The sequence below is a fragment of the Amphibalanus amphitrite genome, unplaced genomic scaffold (assembly GCF_019059575.1).
Source record: "Amphibalanus amphitrite isolate SeventyFive unplaced genomic scaffold, NRLGWU_Aamphi_draft 000435F_arrow, whole genome shotgun sequence".
NCBI lineage: Eukaryota > Metazoa > Arthropoda > Thecostraca > Balanomorpha > Balanidae > Amphibalanus > Amphibalanus amphitrite.
The window spans coordinates 251,545-272,896 of NW_024881929.1; the positions used below are offsets into that span (position 1 = coordinate 251,545).

Here is a 21,352-nt window from a genome sequence, read left to right on the forward strand (position 1 = left end):
TATATTTGCCAAAAAATCCAAAAAGTTTTTTGAGTTTCGAAAAAACCGGAATATGTGTGATAGTAGGTACCTACCGTCTTCTATCTACATATCAAATTTCAGATCAATATCTTGTTTTTTGGCCAAGTTATAGCGAAAAAAAAAACTGTTCAAAAATGATGACGTCAAATTTTCAAACTTTATTTTTGGCAATTCTAGACCACGTAGAGCAAAAAAAAAAGACTACCATAGGCTCCCCGTGACGAGCTGCATCGAATCGATACCCATTTTATGCAAAAATATCAACTTTGAAATTTGACCTAATTTGACCTGACCTTGACCTGACCTTTACCAAAACGTGACCTAAGCTGGCCCCAAAGGCTGCCTGACCCACATAATCGCATTTGTCATGTAAAATGGACCATAAAACATGTATCACACGACACTTTCATATTGTGACCCCCAGGTGACCCTCAGTGACCTGACCTCTGTGACCTGCCCACATAACACACCCACATGGTAACCATATGGGTTTTAGATGGGCTAGGTGGGCTCACATGGGCATGGGAAATATATGGGCTGCCCACATGGTAACCATATGGGTTTTAGGTGGGCTATATGTGGGCTTATGTGATAAGGGGAGCACATGGGCTGCCCACATGGAAACCATATGGGTTTTAGATGGGCTGGACGGGCCCACGTGGGCATAGGAAGCACATGGGCTGGAATGCATGGTAACCATATGGGCTTTAGATGGGCTAGGTGGGCTCACCTCAGCAGGGGAAATACATGGGCTGCCCACATGGAAACCATATGGTTTTCAGATGGGATAGGTGGGCTTTTGTGGACATGGGAAGTACATGGGCTGGAATGCATGGTAACCATATGGGTTTTGGATGGGCCAGGTGGGCTCACATGGGCATGGGAAATATATGGGCTGCCCACATGGTAACCATATGGGTTTTAGGTGGGCTATATGTGGGCTTATGTGATAAGGGGAGCACATGGGCTGCCCACATGGAAACCATATGGGTTTTAGGTGGGCTGGACGGGCTCACATGGGCATGGGAAATATATGGGCTGCCCACATGGTAACCATATGGGTTTTAGGTGGGCTATATGTGGGCTTATGTGATAAGGGGAGCACATGGACTGCCCACATGAGAACCATATGGGTTTTAGATGGGCTGGACGGGCTCACATGGGCATGGGAAGCACATGGGCTGGAATACATGGTAACCATATGGGCTTTAGATGGGCTAGGTGGGCTCACCTCAGCAGGGGAAATACATGGGCTGCCCACATGAAACCATATGGTTTTCAGATGGGATAGGTGGGCTTATGTGGACATGGGAAGTACATGGGCTGGAATGCATGGTAACCATATGGGTTTTGGATGGGCTAGGTGGGCTCACATGGGCATGGGAAATATATGGGCTGCCCACATGGTAACCATATGGGTTTTAGGTGGGCTATATGTGGGCTTATGTGATAAGGGGAGCACATGGGCTGCCCACATGAGAACCATATGGGTTTTAGATGGGCTGGACGGGCTCACATGGGCATGGGAAATATATGGGCTGCCCACGTGGTAACCATATGGGTTTTAGGTGCGCTATATGTGGGCTTATGTGATAAGGGGAGCACATGGGCTGCCCATATGGAAACCATATGGGCTTTAGAAAGGCTAAGTGGGCTCTGGGCATGGGAAATACATGGGCTGCCCACATGGTAACCATATGGTTTTCAGATGGGATAGGCGGGCTCATGTGGACATCAGAAGTACATGGGCTGGAAATGCCTGGTAACCATATGGGTTTTGGATGGGCTAGGTGGGCTCACATGGGCATGGGAAATATATGGGCTGACCACATGGTAACCATATGGTTTTCAGATGGGACAGGTGGGCCCATGTGGACATCAGAAGTACATGGGAGCTGGAAATGCATGGTAACGCGCGCAAACCGGAAATCCCGCCCGCCATTTGCAAACTATCTGCTCATGCGCAATGCGGTCCTTTGTTCTGGCGGGCAACTTTGCTAGTAGGTTTTAATAGTAGGATATGCTGACAACCTTTGTTTGACTTAATATGTCATCAGTAATCTAGATAACCTCATTATTTTAAATATGAAATGTAAAACGCAAGAACAAGGAAATATAAACAGTCATTTCGGGGATTATGGTGCTAGTTGATTTTGTATTTCGCTGACATTGGGTTCTGTTCTAGTATCCCTTTTTATTTTCTTTCTAAAAATATAATTTTTTGGTACTCATAAATAATAGCAATACAATAATAACAAAATTTCATTTGAGATATTATTCAAATTGCTTAGTAGGTTGTTGAAGTAACTAAATTCTACCAAATAGCACTAGGGGGCGCGCAGGGCGCGTTCAAGGCACGCAACTCACGCAGCCTACCAAGGCTATATAAACGCATCCGAGACGACGCCATTTTCTTTTTCGGCTGTGGCGCGTGCGGGTGAGCCTGGTTTACGGACGCGGGTCGCGCAGTACAAGTACAAGAAGTGTTTAAGCCTTTAGATACAAGTTTTGCATAGGTTTTGTTCAACATCGTCTCTGCAAGTGGATGGTAAGAGCCCTTCTGTGTCTTCTATCGTCTAATGTCAAAATTTGCACTCGTTTTGCACTTGTATTACCTGCATTGGCATGACAATGATGTGTGTTTGGGAATAGCGTGATCAAGATTCTTTCAGTGTGATAGATCGTGGTGTGTCACATTAGTTTGGGAGGAGGTCAAGTTGTTGAAAATAAATAATAGGTTATTGCTTCAGAAGTGAAGGATGCACTTAATGTGAATTGTGAACAAATCCCTTGTGGAATTCATTTTCTCGAATTGAGTATTGTTGCAGATTGTTATGAATGGCTTGTGGCTTTTTTTAGGTAAGTGACAAAGGCAGATAATGGACCAGTTTTAATTTTCAGGGAGTAGGTATCTTAATATTAGGTATGCCATTCTTTTGTAATGGCTCTGTTGTTGTAATGACTGAAGGAAATAGTTCACTTTTAACACGGGGTTTGGAACTGGAATAGCAGTTCCATAGCTTGAGCTGAGGCAACCACATTCATTCATTCATTCATTCGTTTATTGACCGTGGGTATGGGGGGGGGGAGCTTCAGGAGCACAAATCAGGAGCTTTTACGGCCCAACGATCACCCTAGGCAAAGATTCCATTTCTTGTCCCGAAAAAGTGCCTTGCTGATCAAATGCGTGCCTTGCTGAAGAAATACCCAAAATGCAGCCACCTCAGCCTCAGCTTGGTGTCAGCCAATCAGCATGCTACTTACAGCCAATGGGTTTGTTCTACGCAATATGATTGGTCAATGCATAATAGGGTTCCGCGTCAAACAATATTTTACATAATATAGTTCCTCCTATATTAATATATAGAAAATAATCTTGTGAAAAGGTTTTATTTTATTTGCTGATCATTTTGAGCATAAAAAATCCAAAATTCATTTAAGTGACTATCCCACATTTAACATGGGGTTTGAGTTGAGATAGCCAAGTTTGCGGTGAGGTTCAGAAACCACTATCTATCTAGGTGCAACCCCCGCGGCAGTTTTTTTTAGGTTGCAGTTTTAAGCGATTTTTCAACGAACAAACCCATTTAAATCAGAATGACTAAACGAGGTGACATCACACTAACGGTCGCTCCATGTTGAAGATAGGGCCTTGCACAAGGCCCATTTTCAAATGAAGGGAACAAATTTCTTCAACACCAAGAGGCCGCGGGGGTTGCAACTTAGATGGATAGTGGTTTCTGAACCTCGCCGCAAACTTGGCTATCTCAACTCAAACCCCATTCCCTTTAAAGGGAATAGTGAGATTCCATGACATTTTTTAATGATCCTAGTTTAATGTACATTATATTACAGACAATGGGCAAGACATATACCGGAAAGAGTTACAGCGCCAGGAGGAGACGAATTCTTCAGAGAGTTAATGAGCATCTAACAGTAATTGAAGAAGAGCATGCTGCTGAAAATGGATTAGGTGTTACTGATCAGGGCGCTACTAGGAATGACCATGAAGTTTTGTCATCAACAACAACTGAAGAGTATACTGCAGGCCCCTCTTTTGGGGAACAATCGCGAGGTTATGATGCATGTTCTGAAGAGCAGGCATGCAAGGAATCTGATATACAGCTCAGTATGCCTTCAGCTGAGCATGGGCATGCACAGTTGATGAGTCATGAGCAGCAAAGCTCGCTAAATCCAGGCACTGACAACAGAACTGGCCCTAGTCACATCAGTGACATTGATGAGACCGAAGATGGTCAGCATGCAAAAATGCTAAGAGAGTGGGCAATGAAGCATGGCATCTCGCACATGGCAGTTACTGACCTTCTGCATATCCTATCCGAGGTACCTGTTCCAGGTATACCAACATCTGCCAGGACTCTGTTAAAGACTGAGCGATGTATAGATGTCAAGAAGAAAGCAGGAGGTGATTACTTTTATTTTGGCATAAAGGAAACTCTGCAAACCATTGCAAATCACCTTGAGCATACAAGTAGCAGCATGAGCACTCTTTCTCTTCAGCTGAACATTGATGGACTCCCATTGTTTAGAAGCTCACGTACATGTCTGTGGCCTATCCTATTCACTGTGAAGGAATGGCAGAAAGAAGTGTTCATGGCTGCAGTGTTCGGGGGAACTGAAAAACCAGCTTCCTTGACAGAGTTTCTGGCTGATTTTGTGGAGGAGATGAAAGTACTTGAAGCTAGTGGCATTCAGGTTTCCAGCAGAAACTTCAAGGTTTTACTGACATCAGTGGTTTGTGATGCACCAGCTAGAGCATTCTTGAAGTGTGTGAAAGGCCACAGTGGGTACCATTCGTGTGAGAGATGTGACCAAGCTGGTCGTCATATCCAGAACAGAATGACTTTTCCTGATATGGGTGCAAATGTTAGGAATGATCATCTTTTCAAGCAGATGCAAGATGAAGATCACCACACTGGCATTTCACCACTATCAGTGCTGAATGTTGGGATGGTTTCTTGTTTCCCTCTGGACTACATGCATTTGGTCTGCTTAGGGGTTATGAGGAAGCTGGTAGCCCTGTGGCTGCAGGGTCCTTTACTCTGTAGGCTTCCTGGGCACGCAGTTAGAGAAATATCAGAACGCCTGAAAGGTCTGTATGGAAGTGTGCCTCAGGACTTTGGACGACGACCAAGGTCATTGAATGAATTCCGGATGTGGAAGGCAGTGGAGTTCCGACAGATTTTGCTGTACACCGGCCCAGTTGTGTTGAGTGGTGTCCTTCCAAAGAAAAATTACCACCACTTTCTTCTTCTGTCTGTTGCCATGCGCCTTCTCCTGAGTGAGAAGCCGACTGCGGAGGAGATTGACTATGCTGAGAAACTGCTACGCATGTTTGTGGTGGAGTTCCCTGCATTGTATGGCAAAGAGAATGTTGTTTACAATGTGCATTCCCTCATTCATATCGCTGATGATGCCAGAAAGTTTGGGGGTTTAGATGGCATATCTGCTTTTGTGTTTGAGAACTTCCTGAAGGACTTGAAGAAATTGGTCAGGAAGCAGCATCAGGTAGTTCCTCAGATAGTGCGTCGGGTCCTCGAGGCACAACAGGTTGATTCTTCACTAAAAGGGCTCGAGTCTAGTGTACAAGGTGAACACTTCAGTGGGCCAGTGCCAGACGAATGCAATGGGCACTACAGACAGTTCACAAAGTTGAACGGAAAATTGGTACTCTCCATCAAAGACAGGGACTGCTACATTGAATGCGATGGAGGAATTTTCAAGATACTCAACATCATCCAGGACAAATCGGGTGAGGTCAAGCTTGTGACCGATCAGTTTGAAAAAGTGGGGGATCAGTTCAGCTTCCCTTTGCCTTCATCTAGTCTTGGCATTGTTCATGTCAGACAAGGATCAAAGAGGATGAATGTTACTGACCTGAAGTCCATCTCTCACAAGCTTTGGTTGATGAAAGATGCTCATGGCGTTTCTATCGTAGTTCCACTGCTTCATAACGCCTAGAAAGTCAGATTGCCAATGCTGTTCTCCACTCCATGGCATCCAGTACAAGTGAGTGGAGATTGGCTGGTTCCAAAGAAGCAATTTTTTCCTATCAGATTCTTATTGTGTGGTATGTTCACACTTCACATGCAGATAAATTAAAAATTAAACGTTAAACGTGTTGATCAGAGAAAATTTCTGCTCTCACATTAGTTTTGTGAGATATACACTTAGATCTGGGATAGTCGAGCAGGCTTTAACTATAAGGTAGGATTCATGAACATGCCTTTTAATTACTTAATTTGTCCATGCTGTCAGTCAGCCAAGAGTGTGCACATTGCGCACCTCATGAGAAAACGTTGCCATGGTACTGAGACGTGAGCCCAAATAATCATTTTGAACTTTTTTGTATGGTAAGGTTCTCAATGGTTATTGAACAAGTGTGGCATGCAGTGTTGATGTTGATCACTTTTCCCTAGGCCATGTATGCCATCGTGGAGTTCGTGGGAGAGAACAGCACCGCTATCATCGCCCAAAGATGGTTCGTGGACGCAGAGGAGACTTCTTGCTTTTGGCCTCCAAGGAAAGCTGATGAGCAGGCTAGAAACCTTGCCCCGGCTTCACCTTCATGGAACAAGCATGACGTCAGGGTGCTTGGCAAAGCAGGTATGGCATCCCATCAGGCTAGCTTTAATCTTTTGCAAATGATTCATTTATGAATGAAAATTTTGCAATGATTCATTTTAAACCTTAACAATACTTTATGTATATCCCTGTAAAGTGAGTCAACAGTATTGTTTAAGCAGTAATATACTAAAGCATGAATTTGTTTGCGCTTTGTGTCAACCTGAGAAGTTAAATTTGGATTCTGTAGGAATTGTCATTTTCCAAAGAATCTGATAATTTTGTTGCAAAGTTCTATCAATACTAGGAAAGAAATGACGCGTCTAGAGGCACCCCTCCCCATGTGCATTTTAGGGTGGGAAAATCGCATGTGCGGGCAACGATTAACATTTTATGTCATTTCCACTAGCAACCTATGAGCGAGCCAGAGAAAAACTGACCCGAGCCGACGAAACTTCGGACCTGCAGACCGAGGACGAGGAAACTGCACGTAAACGGCGGTAAGTGTTTCTTGTGCTAGAAATACTGAGAGTTTAATAGGTAACCAATTAAGAAATAGGAAAACAAGACTGCTCTTATTATAAGATGCAATCAATATGAGGAGCCACTTAACTATGACGGATGGCGTCGTCCATGACGGGTAATACATCACACCTCGAGAAGTTGCGGGTAATGCTAACACCTCAGGCTGTTTCACTCGCCAACTACCTGCGCCCCGTGAGGAATTACAGTGCCAGGGCATTGCGAGCAACCGAGCAAGTTTATTTGTCCTTGGTCCTTTCCATTTAATTTTCAATATTCATATGAACACATCAAGTTAATATATCATTTGAGCATCACATGCTTATCCTCAAATTAATGCTTTATTACATGTTTTTATGCCTTTCGCTAGCCTCAGTGACTCCAGTTGAACGCAGTTTAATTATGTACTGTGTGTGTGGGTTTATACACTTGTTTGTATGTGAATTGAGCATTTGTGATGTGTTTTGCAGCCGGGTCCGGCACAGAGCTGTGTCGTCCAGCTCGGAGTCCGGGGAGGAAGAGGAGGTGATGATGCGGGCTCCTACGCCGCCGCCCGCTATGCGCTGCACCAAGAGTGCGACAGCACGCCCGACCGTCCAGCCGAAACCGTCTGGCTCCAGCTCTGCGCCGAGCACCTCAAACGGGTCCGACTGTCGACCTTCCACGAACGGACAGAGCGGTGAAGGTAATTTGTTGTGCGGCATACTGTGGATGGCAGGATTTTTTTTTTCGCAAGCGAATTAAAAAGGTTAATGACGCCAGTCACGTCGTCATCAAGCAAACTCATGAATGTTATTTAAGTAATGGACACTGACTAGGTAGCTAAGGGTTAAGTGTTTCGCTTCTTGGTATGCTTTAAATAAAAATGTGTAAATTGACCTTATGCTTATAACTTCGGAGAATTTAATTGAAAGAAGGTCTAGAATACATTTTCGGACTTTGTTTTCTTTAGGCGAGATCAAGCAAAAATCAAAATTCAAAATTCAATTCATTGTTAAGCGGTATTGATTATTGCTTTCATCATAGCGACATTGATTTTTGCTTTCACCTTATGGTTGTCAACCTTTAAGGGATTGTTGTAATCGTGTCGTTTCAGACCAATCTTCAGTTCGTGGACTATTCGAACACTTGATAACGATGCTCGAGGACTACAAAGAGCGTCAAAATGAGATCCGCGAAACGCAGCAGGTCCATGGCGCCCTGCTGCACAGCATCCTGCGGCGGTTAAACGGCGGCGGCAGCGTCCCAGCCACGGCGGGAAGACTGCCGAGCGGAGCTGCCGGCCTGCCTCTGACCTCGATGGACGAGTTCAGAAGCCTTGAAGAGAGGCTGGGTGCGGACGAAGAGTTCGTGCAAGCCATGGTAAGTAAAAAAGGACAGTTTTTTTCAAACGGAACATAAAGCATATGTCACACGGCAGTTTCATATTGTGACCCTCAGTGACCTGACCTGAGGCCAGTTTCACCAACAAAAATAGACGGCTGCGATTTTTTTTTTTTTGACAAAACGATAGTCTTAAAATGCCATTTACTGCTGAAAATACTAATCGCTGACTTGAAAAATGTAACAGCTTAGCTTTTAAGTGCTATATAATTTGGTCAGCAATTACTTTTTTCATGTGTTATTTTTTTCAAAAAATAATTGCAACCGTCTATTTTTTGTTGGTGAAACTGGCCACTGGTGGTAGTGACCTTAAATAGCAAAATATTGTTTGACGAACAAGTCTCCGTCGATGATTTTCAATAACATGTGACGATTTTACAACACATTTCTTGAAATGCCTGTAAAAGGTGAAAATGCGACTCTTGACGTGACCTGTGACGTCATCGGTTTGACCGAGGTCAATGAAATTGGGTCACAAGGTAGTTCCCCGGTGGGGCTATCGAACGCTGTTTAAATCTTTAAAGTCGGCCGGTAACTTTCCGAGATCTGGGGGGGGGGGGGCGAAAGGCCTCCCCCCTCTACGGGTGGTAGGGTCCGCTGATAGACCTACGGGGCGCGGGTTAAGTTATCGGTTAGCCCGCCCATTACGTTAATCACACGAGGTCTGATTTCACAGGTGCTGTACCTGGGCGACAAAGGCGGCAGCACCGTTGGCGAGTGTGTCCGCCGCGTCATGGCCCAACTGATGAGGAGCGGCCTTGGGCAGCGCTTCAATATGAATGGGGCCCAGCGTCACGGAAAGACGGGCTTTAGAGCAACGAAGCTCTACACTGTCGTCTACAGTAAGCACATCTTCTAACCCGTTTTCTTAATACATTTCTATCGTGATGCTCATTTTATGGATAATGAAGTAGACAATTGTTTTTCTTTAATTACCTCATTAAAAACGTTACCTCACCAGTTTTGCTTTTATCACAGTATAAAGTTCTCGCTTCCTTTTGCTTCAACTGCGTTTATCTGAATTACCAGAAGCAACGCACGACTCTACCGCCAGCAAGACGCCTTTCTGGGCGACAAACTAGCGAGTGCGTCAGTTTCTTATTCTACATCTCGCTAGCTCATAACGGAAGGATTTGCTCGCTCGTAACAAGCTTTTTGTTGTTTTTTCGACAGGGGCAGTCAAACAGAACCCGGCCTTGTCGGTCACCGAGAAAGAGATCGCCAACGCCATCGGCAAGTGGCTGGTGAACAGCCGAGACCGCGAAGGCTACAGGACGGCGCGCCAGGCCACCAACAGTAGCGGCGGTGGCAGCGGGGGCGCCGACACCAGCAACGGCGGTGGCGGCGCCAACGGCGTCGAACAGAACGATGTCGCTGACGAGGGCGGGGCGGTGTAGTGCATCACCTAGTGTCTCGCGTGGAATATACGTTTAAAGGAAACTGTCGTAGTTGTTGATGTATGAATGTACCAGAAGTGAAAGGAAGCGACGTAGTTTTAGTCCACAAAAGGACCTACAGCCAATCAGTAGTTTACCATGTAGTCCTTGCGTGGGACAGCTGACAAAGTTGCCTATCGCGATACCTGTTTGATATTCTTGTGGGCAGCACATGGTTATCAAATGGGATAGCCTGATATGGGATGAATGGAGCAGCCACGTGGCTACCACAGGGGAAGCCCATATCGACAGTTCCGAGCAAGAACATCCTAAGTGTCAAATTTTTTCGAAATTGAAAATTTTTATACCATTCGACTCAGCTTGTCGAGCTGAGTCGAATGGTATAAAAATATCAACTTCGAAAAATTTGACACTTAGGATGTTCTTGCTCAGAACTGTCGATATGGTTATGAGGTGGGGCAGTCCATATGATTACCATATGGAGCAGCCCATATGGTTACCACATAGGAAAGCCCATATGGTTACCACATGGGGCAGCCCATATGGGTACCACGTGGGGCAGCCCATATGGTTACCACATGGGGCAGCCCATATGGTTACCACATGGGGCAGCTCATATGGTTACCACATGGGGCAGCCCATATGGTTGCCACGTGGGGCATCCCATATGGTTACCACATGGGGCAGCCCATATGGTTACCACATGGGGCAGCCCGTATGGTTACCACATGGGGCAGCCCATATGGTTACCATATGGGGCAGCCCATATGGTTACCACATGGGGCAGCCCATATGGTTACCACATGGGACAGCCCATATGGTTACCATGCAGAAACACCTTCCAATTATGTGTGGTGCCCATATGGGCAGCCCATGTGGGCACCATGTGGAATAGATGGGCATGCCCATATGGTAACCACATGGTTATGATGTGGGTGTGTTATCTGGGTGACCTGGTATCAGTGACTTCAGATAGCGAAGTATGTGTTTGACGAACAATGTACCATGACATCGATGGTTTTCAATAACTTACCAATTTAGGTAGGTACTCGATTTCACTGCACATTTCTTGAAATGCCTGTGAACGGTGAAAATCCGACCTTTGACCTGACCTGTGACGTCATCGGTTTGACCTAGGTCAATGAAATTTGGTCACAAGGTAGTTCCCCGGTGGGGCTATCGAACGCCGTTTGAATTTTGAAAATCGGCCGGTAAATTTCCGAGATCTTCGGGGGAGGCCGAAACGCCCCCCCCCCCTCCCCTACGGGTGGTAGGGTCCGCCGATAGCCCTACGGGGCGCTGGCCCCAGTGGCGGCGGAAGGTATTCTAGGATAGGGGTGCAAACGATATTGAAGCGCCCCTTCCCGCTGGGCGCCCCTTACCATATACACGGTTGTAGTAAACACAAACAGTGAAGAGACGTTTGACAATGTGTTGTACCTGTTAACACGTTCAGAATTACAGTTTTTATGTAACGAGAAATAGTTAGGTACATTCCATAGCGTAAATGTAGCCTTCATAATGTTCGTTTAGAAACAACCTCATCACCATATCATAAGATTCTCCGAATAAGGCATATCGAAAAGAGTTCCACGGTTCCAATACCTTTGTGTGGACTAGTGAATAACCCGCGCTCCAGTGGCGGTCTCAGCCAACTTCGCCCTAGTGGGGGGGGGGGGGGGCATATGTTACCACCCACCTCTAACTAAAAAACTAAGAGGGATAGAAAGACGCGGTAAAAAGCAGTCGATAGCTCTTAATCCGTACGTTTGAAAGTATTTCGATCATTTTTCATCTTAGAGCAATATTGGGGTCACTAGAGGTCATCAAAGGTCAAAATTTGCCAATGGTCATTATATTTTTCAGAAAACATGCCATTATCTCTGATCTCAGGAACTATGGTAGCTAGAAAAACGCATGGAAAAGCAACCGATAGCTTTTGAACTGTTCACACACACAGCTTTTGAACTGAACACACACAGGCGCCCCTTTTGCATGGCGCGCTTCTCGAGTGGCTGCGCCCTCCTAGCCTTTATCGCCTGGCAAGATTATATTCGACAGGGTCGGCAGCATCTGCCTTTGTTTCAGATAAGGATGCCCTCCACTCTTCAGCATATCAAAAGATACTTTTCCCACGTCATTGCCACCCTCTTCGTGTCACAAGTGCCTTTATCAGTTGCGGTGTCGCACTGCTCAGCTTTATGGCTGCCGCACCTCTTAACTTCCTGCCTCCTCTACAGATTTTCGAGGCGCCCCTTTCCATAGCTTTAGGGTGCAGCTGCCCCCCTGCTTCCGCCGCCACTGGCTGGCCCTGCTGGCTGTGTTACTCGTTGCCATGTTTGTTGTGCAGTGTGCACGGTGTCAGCCTAATGGAGAGAGAGAGAGAGAGAGAGAGAGAGAGAGAGAGAGAGAGAGAGAGAGAGAGAGAGAGAGAGAGAGAGAGAGAGAGAGAGAGAGAGAGAGAGAGAGAGAGAGAGAGAGAGAGAGAGAGAGAGAGAGAGAGAGAGAGAGAGAGAGAGAGAGAGAGAGAGAGAGAGAGAGAGAGAGAGAGAGAGAGAGAGAGAGAGAGAGAGAGAGAGAGAGAGAGAGAGAGAGAGAGAGAGAGAGAGAGAGAGAGAGAGAGAGAGAGAGAGAGAGAGAGAGAGAGAGAGAGAGAGAGAGAGAGAGAGAGAGAGAGAGAGAGAGAGAGAGAGAGAGAGAGAGAGAGAGAGAGAGAGAGAGAGAGAGAGAGAGAGAGAGAGAGAGAGAGAGAGAGAGAGAGAGAGAGAGAGAGAGAGAGAGAGAGAGAGAGAGAGAGAGAGAGAGAGAGAGAGAGAGAGAGAGAGAGAGAGAGAGAGAGAGAGAGAGAGAGAGAGAGAGAGAGAGAGAGAGAGAGAGAGAGAGAGAGAGAGAGAGAGAGAGAGAGAGAGAGAGAGAGAGAGAGAGAGAGAGAGAGAGAGAGAGAGAGAGAGAGAGAGAGAGAGAGACGGGGCCCACGCGCCTCTCCCACACGCGCCAGCCCCCAGGACCCCAGATCTTCCGCGCACGGCGCCCTAAAAATAAGCCAATGAGATACAATGTTGTGGACACACCCGTGCGCTGATTGGTCGAAAAAGTGGTGTGATGTGTGGTCCGTGGTGTGGTGGACGGGTCACGCCATGGCCCACTTACCCACAGTGTATATAAATACCCATGAATTACTTACCCATGAATTGGGTATGAACGAAATATATTAAGTGGAATAATGACGTCATTAAAATTATCTCTTCCGGGTTTTATTAAAACAGATTGTAGACGAAATTGGAGTTGGTGTCTTATGTTAACACATTATTGTCGTAATTTTAGAGACACAAAATGTTTTTCACAACAATAAACGCTTTAATGATGCTAATTTTCTATGTTTTTCGAAGCGAAATAAAATTGGCGTCTTTCCATTCGCCAACAAATCGGAGCGAGCTGATGACGACATAAGCTCAGGATACCCAAAGATAATGTTGTTACTGCTAGGCAAATGTGACGCACAATGGCCTTGAAAAACTCAGATTCATAACAAGCCCAACAAGCCCATTCATAACAAGGAACCAATACCCACTGTGACTTTCCCAAGGGACGTAGGAAGGCAGAGAGGCGATAGGGGTAGGAAACAAAGCGAAGGAGGAAGGTATGTTTGTGATTTTCCTGTTTGTAGGGAAATTTGATTTGTGAGAATTGGAAAACGAGTGCTGCGAATCCTGCATGGGACGGGAAGAAAGGTGTCTGTGTGCCGTTCTACCTGTTGAAACTTATCAGTGACAGGCCACAGGGTGAACGTGAAGTGAATGGGAATTTAGGGTGGGGGGGGGGGGGAGTGGCTAGTATAACTATTATATTTGTTTTCTCTATATGGCTTTGGTCTGTGTTATGTCATGTCATGTCAATGTCAACTCAGTCGGGCACACTGTGGTATTTCCGATCCATTTATGGAAACGTTTCCATTTTTGGAACAATGTTCCAAAAATGGATACGCCGTTTCCAAAAATAGAAACGATCTGTTCCATAAATGGAGACGCTGTGTGCATCGCTACCTTTAAAGCAAACTGGGCATTGATTGGTGCAATTTGGCATGCGCAGGATGCCACCAATCGACAGCCAGCATTCTAGTTTATGTTCCTGTTCTCCGACTTTCCGATCAGAAAACCGAAAGTTGACGAATGAGGCGATGCTTATAACATGTTGACGTGATAAAAAATTCACACGTTTTTCTAATCGAAAATAATAACATTTATGAATGTTTTGAACAAAAAAAATAACGTTTTTAACAGACTACTGAAAGACTGACCCATTGATTGGAACAACCACATCACCGGGAACTTCAGTTTTTCATTCATTATCACGCTGCGTTTTCCGGTGTACCAGCGGCCTGGTGGTCGTCAATCTTTGATTAAATCGCATGAAAGTTGTTGCAAAGCCCTATTTGGAGACTTAAGTGGGCATTTTATGATATTTCAAATGTGCTGAATATGATCGTAGGCTCGGATCAACGTAAATCTCCGTGCAAATACGTAAAAAGCAGGATGGAAATAAGGTCTGCAACGTCGTCACACCAAATACCATTGCATTCTGACGATGAATTTATTCATTCTAGCTCATGTGTAACATGGATATTAATTTTATATATTGAAATGATATCTACGCTTTATGTATTGCCCACTTTGGACCACATCTGTCCAGTAGTTTCTGGGAAATCTTAGTTTTAGTTGACTTTTGAATGTGCTCAAGTTGCGGCTCGTAAGGTATTATTATCGAACCCGACGTCCAAGGTAACTGCCGAGAGCCGAGATGCTAAACCAGTCCCAAAACATCAAATTTTTAGTTGCATGTGAATTTTAAAAACACATTTAAGCTAAGTTTGCACACATTTGAACTTCAGCGTTTCTATTTTTGGAACATCGGCGTTTCCATTTTTGGAAACTAAGTCTCCATAAATGGATACGATTCAGGAGCATTTTAAAGACGTGAATTTTAATGCATACGACAGCTTTCCATGCAAGAAGACAAGTGCTTTTGGTGTATCTGAGCTTGTTTTACGCGAAACAGTTGTTATACATCGAATCCAGCCACCCGTGGCAAGAAAATATGTGCGGAGATGTTAGCGTTTCTATTTATGGAACGAGCGTTTCCATTTTTGGAACAGAAGAGTAGTCAAAATTGGAAACGTTTCCAATAATAGAAACGTCTCCATAAATGAATCGGAGATACCACAGTGCGCCCGACTGAACTCATATAAAAATGAAATCCAAGTTATTTTTTTCAATTGAAAACAAACCTTTTTTGAGGAGTAGGTAGGTACGTACATATGCTGTGACCTGCATGAAATGGCATATTTCTGGATCCTCTAATAAAACTATTATGTACAAACTACAAAGCCAGATGGTATGGTAGCATATTACATCAAAGCATACCTATCATCTGAGAAGAATTTGATTGGGTTAATAGATCTCGACCTCAACATATTCTTCTAGAGCCCTTAAGACCTTGATATTTGATTCTGATTCCTTTAATAAATGCTGCTTGAGATGTGAGAATGGGTCCCAAAGTTCTTGGAGATGATGGGTCAAAGTGGCAGCAACTCCCTTCCTTTTTCAGGTACCTATAGTTCAGGAATTCCCTTTTGTGGGACATATTGATATCCTTTTTGGCATAAGTACTGAATGCTGAACTCTTGAACAGTCTCATCTATCAATTTCCAGGAACAAAATGCATCCTACTTTGCTGTTCCTATTTTCAATCACCAGCATCTGGTGAATCACTATAGTCTGTTACATGCCTATTGCCTACACACCATAACAAACTTATGTTTTGTACGAAAGGCTGCCGTAGCGTTCTTAGGCACGTTCTTATTTTATAAGTTATATTTTTGTGCTAATTGATTGTAACCACTTGCTAATTCAGTCATTTCTTCTTTCAGATTCATGCTGATTTAAGATGGCATCAAGAACACAACTCAGAAATGCTTCTCTTCATGTGAGGCTTACCCAGGTTCTCAGGGACTTGGTGCACAGAACCATTGGTGAAGCCCAGGCAACTAGTCCTGTGCAAAAGATTGTCAGCGATAATCAAGCAAAAGTACCAGAACTGCAGTCACAGTTGTCTTCAAAGTCTTCTGTTGAGCAGGAGGCCAAGTCAAGTCCTCCCCAAGAGCCTCTTCCTACAGCCAAGGAACAGAGAGTGCCCCCAGATGTCAGTTCATGGCAAAGTTACATGAGTCTTCTGAAGATTCCTGAAAAACCTCAACCAAAGGTGGTGCCTAAATGGAAACTGGAACTGGCATCAGCAAGGGTATGTCAAAGCAAATCAGTGTTCTGCCACCTGAACTGTTAAATCTTCTCAGGATTGTCATAATCCATGTCTGCCAATCCCAGCCCATTTCACATGTGTGACAAATACTAAATCCCCTGAATTAGTATATAAATTATTCACATGGAATTCTGACATCCCCCATGGCTCCGTCTGTCTGGTAGGGCGGCATTGACGCTCGCACCCGTGACCTGGTCGGTCTGGTTCGCTCCGCGCGCACCGACATGTCACGCTCGCGGCGCGTGGAGGACCTTTGTCGCCACCTGCAGCAGCACCCGGAGGCCATCAACCTGGCCTTCATGGTGAGAAATACCGAGTCTGACCGACCTGCGAGGGATCGTATTGGCTGGGGAGCTTGTACCGTCGTTGGGATGATGGAAGTTTGGGTGATGTGTCGTGGCTGGGAATCAAATAGATCGTTTTCGGCTGATCGCCAGCGGATAATTTGTCGCCAGCGGATTTACGGTGGTTTTCCGGTCAGGGATGACATAAAGGAACTTGTTACGCTTTTTATAAGACTTTATAAAATTGTTGCACAGTAACATTCTTCGGTCAGTTTCTTTCGTTTGTCTGAAGTGTTGTTTTGGCGAAGCGTGCGTTGCCCGCGGGGCTGTCATGGTGTCATCCCTGACACGGTATGTACTATGTACCGCCGCCAGGAGGGCGCCGTCTCCTGCCTGCTCGCCATGTACGAGGAGACGTCCGACAAGGTGGTCCAGATGCAGCTGCGCGAGGCGCTGGCGCTGCTCGGTTACGTGCGGCCCGTCACCGGCCGCGGCATCCGCATCCTGAGCATCGACGGTGGCGGCATACGGTTAGTGGCCGCGCGCGCAGCCGGTGCCGCCGTGCGAACGGGCCGTGACAGGGCTGGGTTTCAGGGCTGATCCGGCCATGAGTGGATTTACGGCTGAGATAATGACCGATATTGAGCTATGCTGAGAGGAATATTTTGCACGCCGTACGTACTCGTTCGGCTCTTGTCCGCACAGCAGTCTAACTACGATAGTGCGTCGGGATGATCGAAGTTAAAATTGAAATATAATTTACGATAGACATTAAACGTGATCCATATTCTATCGTATGGTACCGCGGTCGTGCATTATCAGCTAAGGTCTGTCAGTCTCTGCATTCCCTTTCCCTTTGATTCGTCACATAATGGGCCGTAAGTCTATCGGTATGTATCTGTCAGACTTTATCATGCTATCCACCATTGTAGCACGACATTCACCGCTGACGCGTCATTTCACCGCCCTGTCGCCGCCCTGCAGGGGTATCCTGGCCATCGAGCTGCTGCGGGAACTGGAGCGCCTGAGCGGGCAGCCGGTGTACCAGATGTTCGACCTCATCTGCGGTGTGAGCACCGGCGCGCTGCTCGCCTGCCTGCTAGGTGAGCGAGGGTCGGGGCCAGCACACGGGAAAATGATGGGCACTAAGTGAGAGCTGGGTGGTGCTCGCTTGCCTGCTGGGCTAGTCGGAGGCGATGGTGCGGGGGAACTACTGGATGCGGAGCAGGACAGCAGCGCGGGAAGCTGCTTGTTACCTGTCGTCTAGAATCGGGATCAATGACTCAGTAATGGACAGAATATGTGCGGTGACCGCGGGACCAGTTACACTCACGGCTCCCGGGTCACTGGGTAGGATCTCTGTAGGACTGTTAGTTGAGGGAGACGGGCTCGCGAACGGATGGAGCAAACAAAGTGCCGGAGGTTACAGCGGGCGGGCCAGGTATTGAGTGCTTCCGTACCTTTTAACGGGATATTATGCCTTATGGCGAGATCAATTGCCGGAACTTCTTGTAAAAGCTTAGTCCGTCTATTGGGTTACACCACATAAACGACTCATTTTAGGTGTCAGTATGCAATACATATCACTTTCTCCTACCGATAATAACGGACCGGCCGCCTGCAGGTCCCCTGAAGCGGTCACTGGACGAGGTGGAGGAGCTGTACACCCGGCTGGGCACGGCCGTGTTCACCCAGACCCGGCTCAAGGGCACCACCAAGCTGCTCTGGGAACACAGCTACTACGACACGGAGGCGTGGCGCGTCATCCTGCAGCAGAACCTGGGCATGCAGCCGCTCATCGCCTTCAGCCGCGACCAGGCGGCGCCCAAGGTACCGAGCGGGACGATCGAAACATGTGTGGTTCGAGTCGTAGATTATTGTCCATGATTACCTTTCAGGGTGACGTCTATATGGGATGACTGTGGAAATAAGTCGTTAGGTTTTTTTCGGAGGCGACTGAACGTACTGACTTATATAATTGACGCATGCCAGCGGTGACAGTTTTTTCACATCAGTCTTTGCGCTGGCCAGCCGTCTGTGGTCAGTCAAGTCCTCTAGACACAGCTTGTTTTTTCGGTAAATGGCGTAAACAACAAAAAACTAATCCGTTTACTGTTGGCCCAGCTGGCTCCCGAAACTAGCGTCGACGTGACTGTTTTCTCGTCTCTCCACCAGGTGGCAGCCGTATCGACGCTGGTCAGCAGTGACCAGCTGCAGGCGTTCATATTTCGGAGCTACAACCACCCGCACCACGTGCAGTCGCACTACCAGGGTACGCACTGGATGATGGACCTACATGTGCTCGGGGGCTTTCAGTTATCCAGAGGTTCAGTGGTCCAGGTTCAATGTCACTCGACAAGGTTCAATGTTAGTTAGTGTTGTTCAATGTTAGTTCAATGTTCAATGTGCATTCAGCTTTTACAGAAAGAAAACGATTGGTTGACAACAGTACTCATAATATGTTTATTCCCTTCCATCGTGTGAATAAGTCGTATCGAAACGACAGTAGGACACTGGTGCTGCCTAGTGCCTGCAGTGGTGATTAGCCTGTGCTGACCCCGATCTACGGTTGCGTTTGGCGGCTCCGGCAGGCAGCAGCCGGTACAAGGTGTGGGAGGCGGTTCAGGCGTCGGCGGCGGCCCCTGGCTATTTTCAGGAGTGTCGCATCGGGGACATGCTCCACCAGGTGAGAGCCGACAAGGGTGGTGGGTGGTGGACAGGCTCGTCACGCTGCCTCTGCCGTGGAACGGTGAGCGTTGCTTGGCGCTCACTGAATGCTATCTTCTCTTCATCGTATTTATGAATTAGTTTTGTCGCATCCATTTGATAATGTAAATGTTGCTGCAATCTGCATATTTATCAGCTTCAGCATTTTTCAACTAATATCACATTAGCCACCTACACCAGTTTTCTTTCTTGTGTACTTTCTTCGACTTTCACTTCTCCGATGTTTCGTGGAGTTCTCTTCAAGCGCTTTTGTCAAGCAGGCTGCCTCGTAGTGTCAGTGTCTGCATTCTACAAGATTGCCAAGGTGCGATGGTCGTTTCAGCACTCCCACATAGTCCTATCGCCATGTGCTCACCTCACACTCTCCTTACGCTCAGGACGGCGGCATCCTGGTGAATAACCCGGCGGCGATCGCCATCCACGAGGCGCGCCAGCTGTGGCCGCAGGAGCCCCTGCAGTGCGTGGTGTCGATCGGCACCGGCCGGTTCGCGCCCAGCATGCTCAGCACCCGGCCGACGGCCGCCGCCGCCGCCGCCGCCGCGCCCGACGCCACATCGTGGATGACCAAGATCCGGAAATTCGTCGACAGTGCCACAGATACTGAAGGTAAAAGATTTGAGTGTGCGTATTCTTTGCTTTCGCTTTGTGTGTGTGTTTTTTTCGCTTTTACTCAATGACTGACACGTTGATGGAGTTTATTACCCTTTCTTACTTTTGTGCCCTGTAAATGCCTGTTTCACAATTGGTCAAACGTTAGATTCCTTTCCGTTTAGTCTGCGCTGATGGATGACTTCTCGGAGCATTTCCCCTGGATTTAGTCTGTCAGTCTATAACAGTCCGAGACAGACCCGGGCCGACCATTGACCGACCCTCCTTCCCCATTCCAGGTGTGCACACCATTCTCACGGAGCTGCTGCCCACTCATAGCTACTTCCGTCTGAACCCCTACCTCACAGAGAACGTGCTTCTCGACGACAGCCACCCGGACAAACTGCGCCAGCTCAAAGAAGACGCCCGCATGTACCTGCGCAAGAACTCGTTCAAGCTGGGCCGCGCCGTCACGGAGCTGAACCGGCAGAGGCGCCGCCACCAGCGATTCATCGACTGGATCCACCTGAAGCGCGACACGCACGGATTCTGAGCGGTGGACTGCGGAGACCGGGTCAACCGGAGCGACGGCGGAGGGTGAGCTTAGCGGGTGGGTACGGAGGGGAATGGGAGGAGTGGTCGAGGTAGTTTGGGCTGCTAGATAAACGACCTGAAAGTGTTGGAAACCGAGCTGCCTAGAAGAATGACCCGAAAAGTGTTGGTGATATTATCGCGCAGATAATATTGTGGGCTGGGAGACTGGAGGAGGGGTGAGAACTGGCACAGTAGGACTAGACGGATTTGTAGAGATACCTCAGGTTCTGCGACGGTTGGGCTCAAAGCGCGTGTAATATTCGATAGCTGATGTCGCGCATGGTCACATTTGCGGGCATTGGACGACCCACTGCCCTGAGTGACCTATGTCCCATAGACGGGGTCCTTACCGAGCGCGTTATAGTTGTTCGACGAAATAATCTATAGATAGATTTCCGCATTTATCTCCCGCGAGTGTATAGTGTACTGCGACTAACGGCCAGCCTCGCCGTTATGTGATTGTTGTTTGTGCGCGCGCAGAGTGATTGCTACGAGAATGCGGTACCTGAAAATTGTGAGATTTGAGTGCTTGTTACCGTTTTATTGTATGTGAACTTGTAAGTGACCCAGACCAGCGAATGGTGCGGTGACGATCCGAATGCGAACTCGCCCCGATTCCTTCTTTGAAGATGTGCTTGTTTGTGTTGTGAAGTCGGCACAGCTGTGCTGCCCTGACGTTTGTGAACTGGTGCGGTTGAAAGTGATACGTTGCGGCTGACATTCTAGTCATGTGCAATGTGATGTGTGCTGATGTGCAATGCAGTGTGATGAGGCAACCACTCGGAAATATATGCATTTCGCGCAAAATTTTAGTCTTTCAGATGGTGCTTGTTATGAACCTGAAATCTTCTCTAAAATCTTTATTTGATACTTTTGGCACACGAGGTGGTGGCAAGCACCAATCATATCGAGTATTGACAGACGTTATTCACGGCC

The 21,352-nt window shown here is 46.9% G+C and overlaps 2 protein-coding genes across 9 annotated transcripts; both read left to right on the forward strand.

Annotated features, from left to right (window-relative positions):
* Positions 1-2,428: 2,428 nt before the first annotated feature.
* LOC122391391 lies at positions 2,429-9,951 on the forward strand. Of its 4 annotated transcripts, XM_043385225.1 has the most exons (8): positions 2,431-2,569; positions 3,877-6,051; positions 6,462-6,648; positions 7,016-7,106; positions 7,599-7,813; positions 8,225-8,490; positions 9,188-9,353; positions 9,685-9,951. In XM_043385225.1, exons 2-8 carry the CDS (start codon positions 6,019-6,021, stop codon positions 9,906-9,908), a joined length of 1,182 nt encoding a protein of 393 aa, XP_043241160.1. In that variant the 5' UTR covers positions 2,431-2,569; positions 3,877-6,018; the 3' UTR covers positions 9,909-9,951. The 4 variants fall into 4 exon arrangements, with proteins under 4 accessions (XP_043241159.1, XP_043241160.1, XP_043241161.1 ...); XM_043385226.1 differs by lacking the exon at positions 3,877-6,051 and having other exon boundaries at positions 2,434-2,569; XM_043385224.1 differs by lacking the exons at positions 7,016-7,106; positions 7,599-7,813; positions 8,225-8,490; positions 9,188-9,353; positions 9,685-9,951 and having other exon boundaries at positions 2,429-2,569; positions 3,877-6,467.
* Positions 9,952-13,388: 3,437 nt separating this feature from the next.
* On the forward strand, positions 13,389-21,223 carry LOC122391393 (calcium-independent phospholipase A2-gamma-like). Of its 5 annotated transcripts, none has more exons than XM_043385227.1 (10): positions 13,389-13,548; positions 15,835-16,205; positions 16,388-16,525; positions 16,883-17,037; positions 17,492-17,610; positions 18,132-18,337; positions 18,683-18,779; positions 19,099-19,193; positions 19,612-19,840; positions 20,122-21,223. In XM_043385227.1, the coding sequence occupies exons 2-10, from the start codon at positions 15,852-15,854 to the stop codon at positions 20,373-20,375; spliced, it is 1,647 nt and encodes a 548-aa protein (XP_043241162.1). In that variant the 5' UTR covers positions 13,389-13,548; positions 15,835-15,851; the 3' UTR covers positions 20,376-21,223. The 5 variants fall into 5 exon arrangements, with proteins under 5 accessions (XP_043241162.1, XP_043241166.1, XP_043241165.1 ...); XM_043385231.1 differs by having other exon boundaries at positions 13,459-13,480; XM_043385230.1 differs by having other exon boundaries at positions 13,473-13,494.
* The last annotated feature ends 129 nt before the right edge of the window (positions 21,224-21,352 follow it).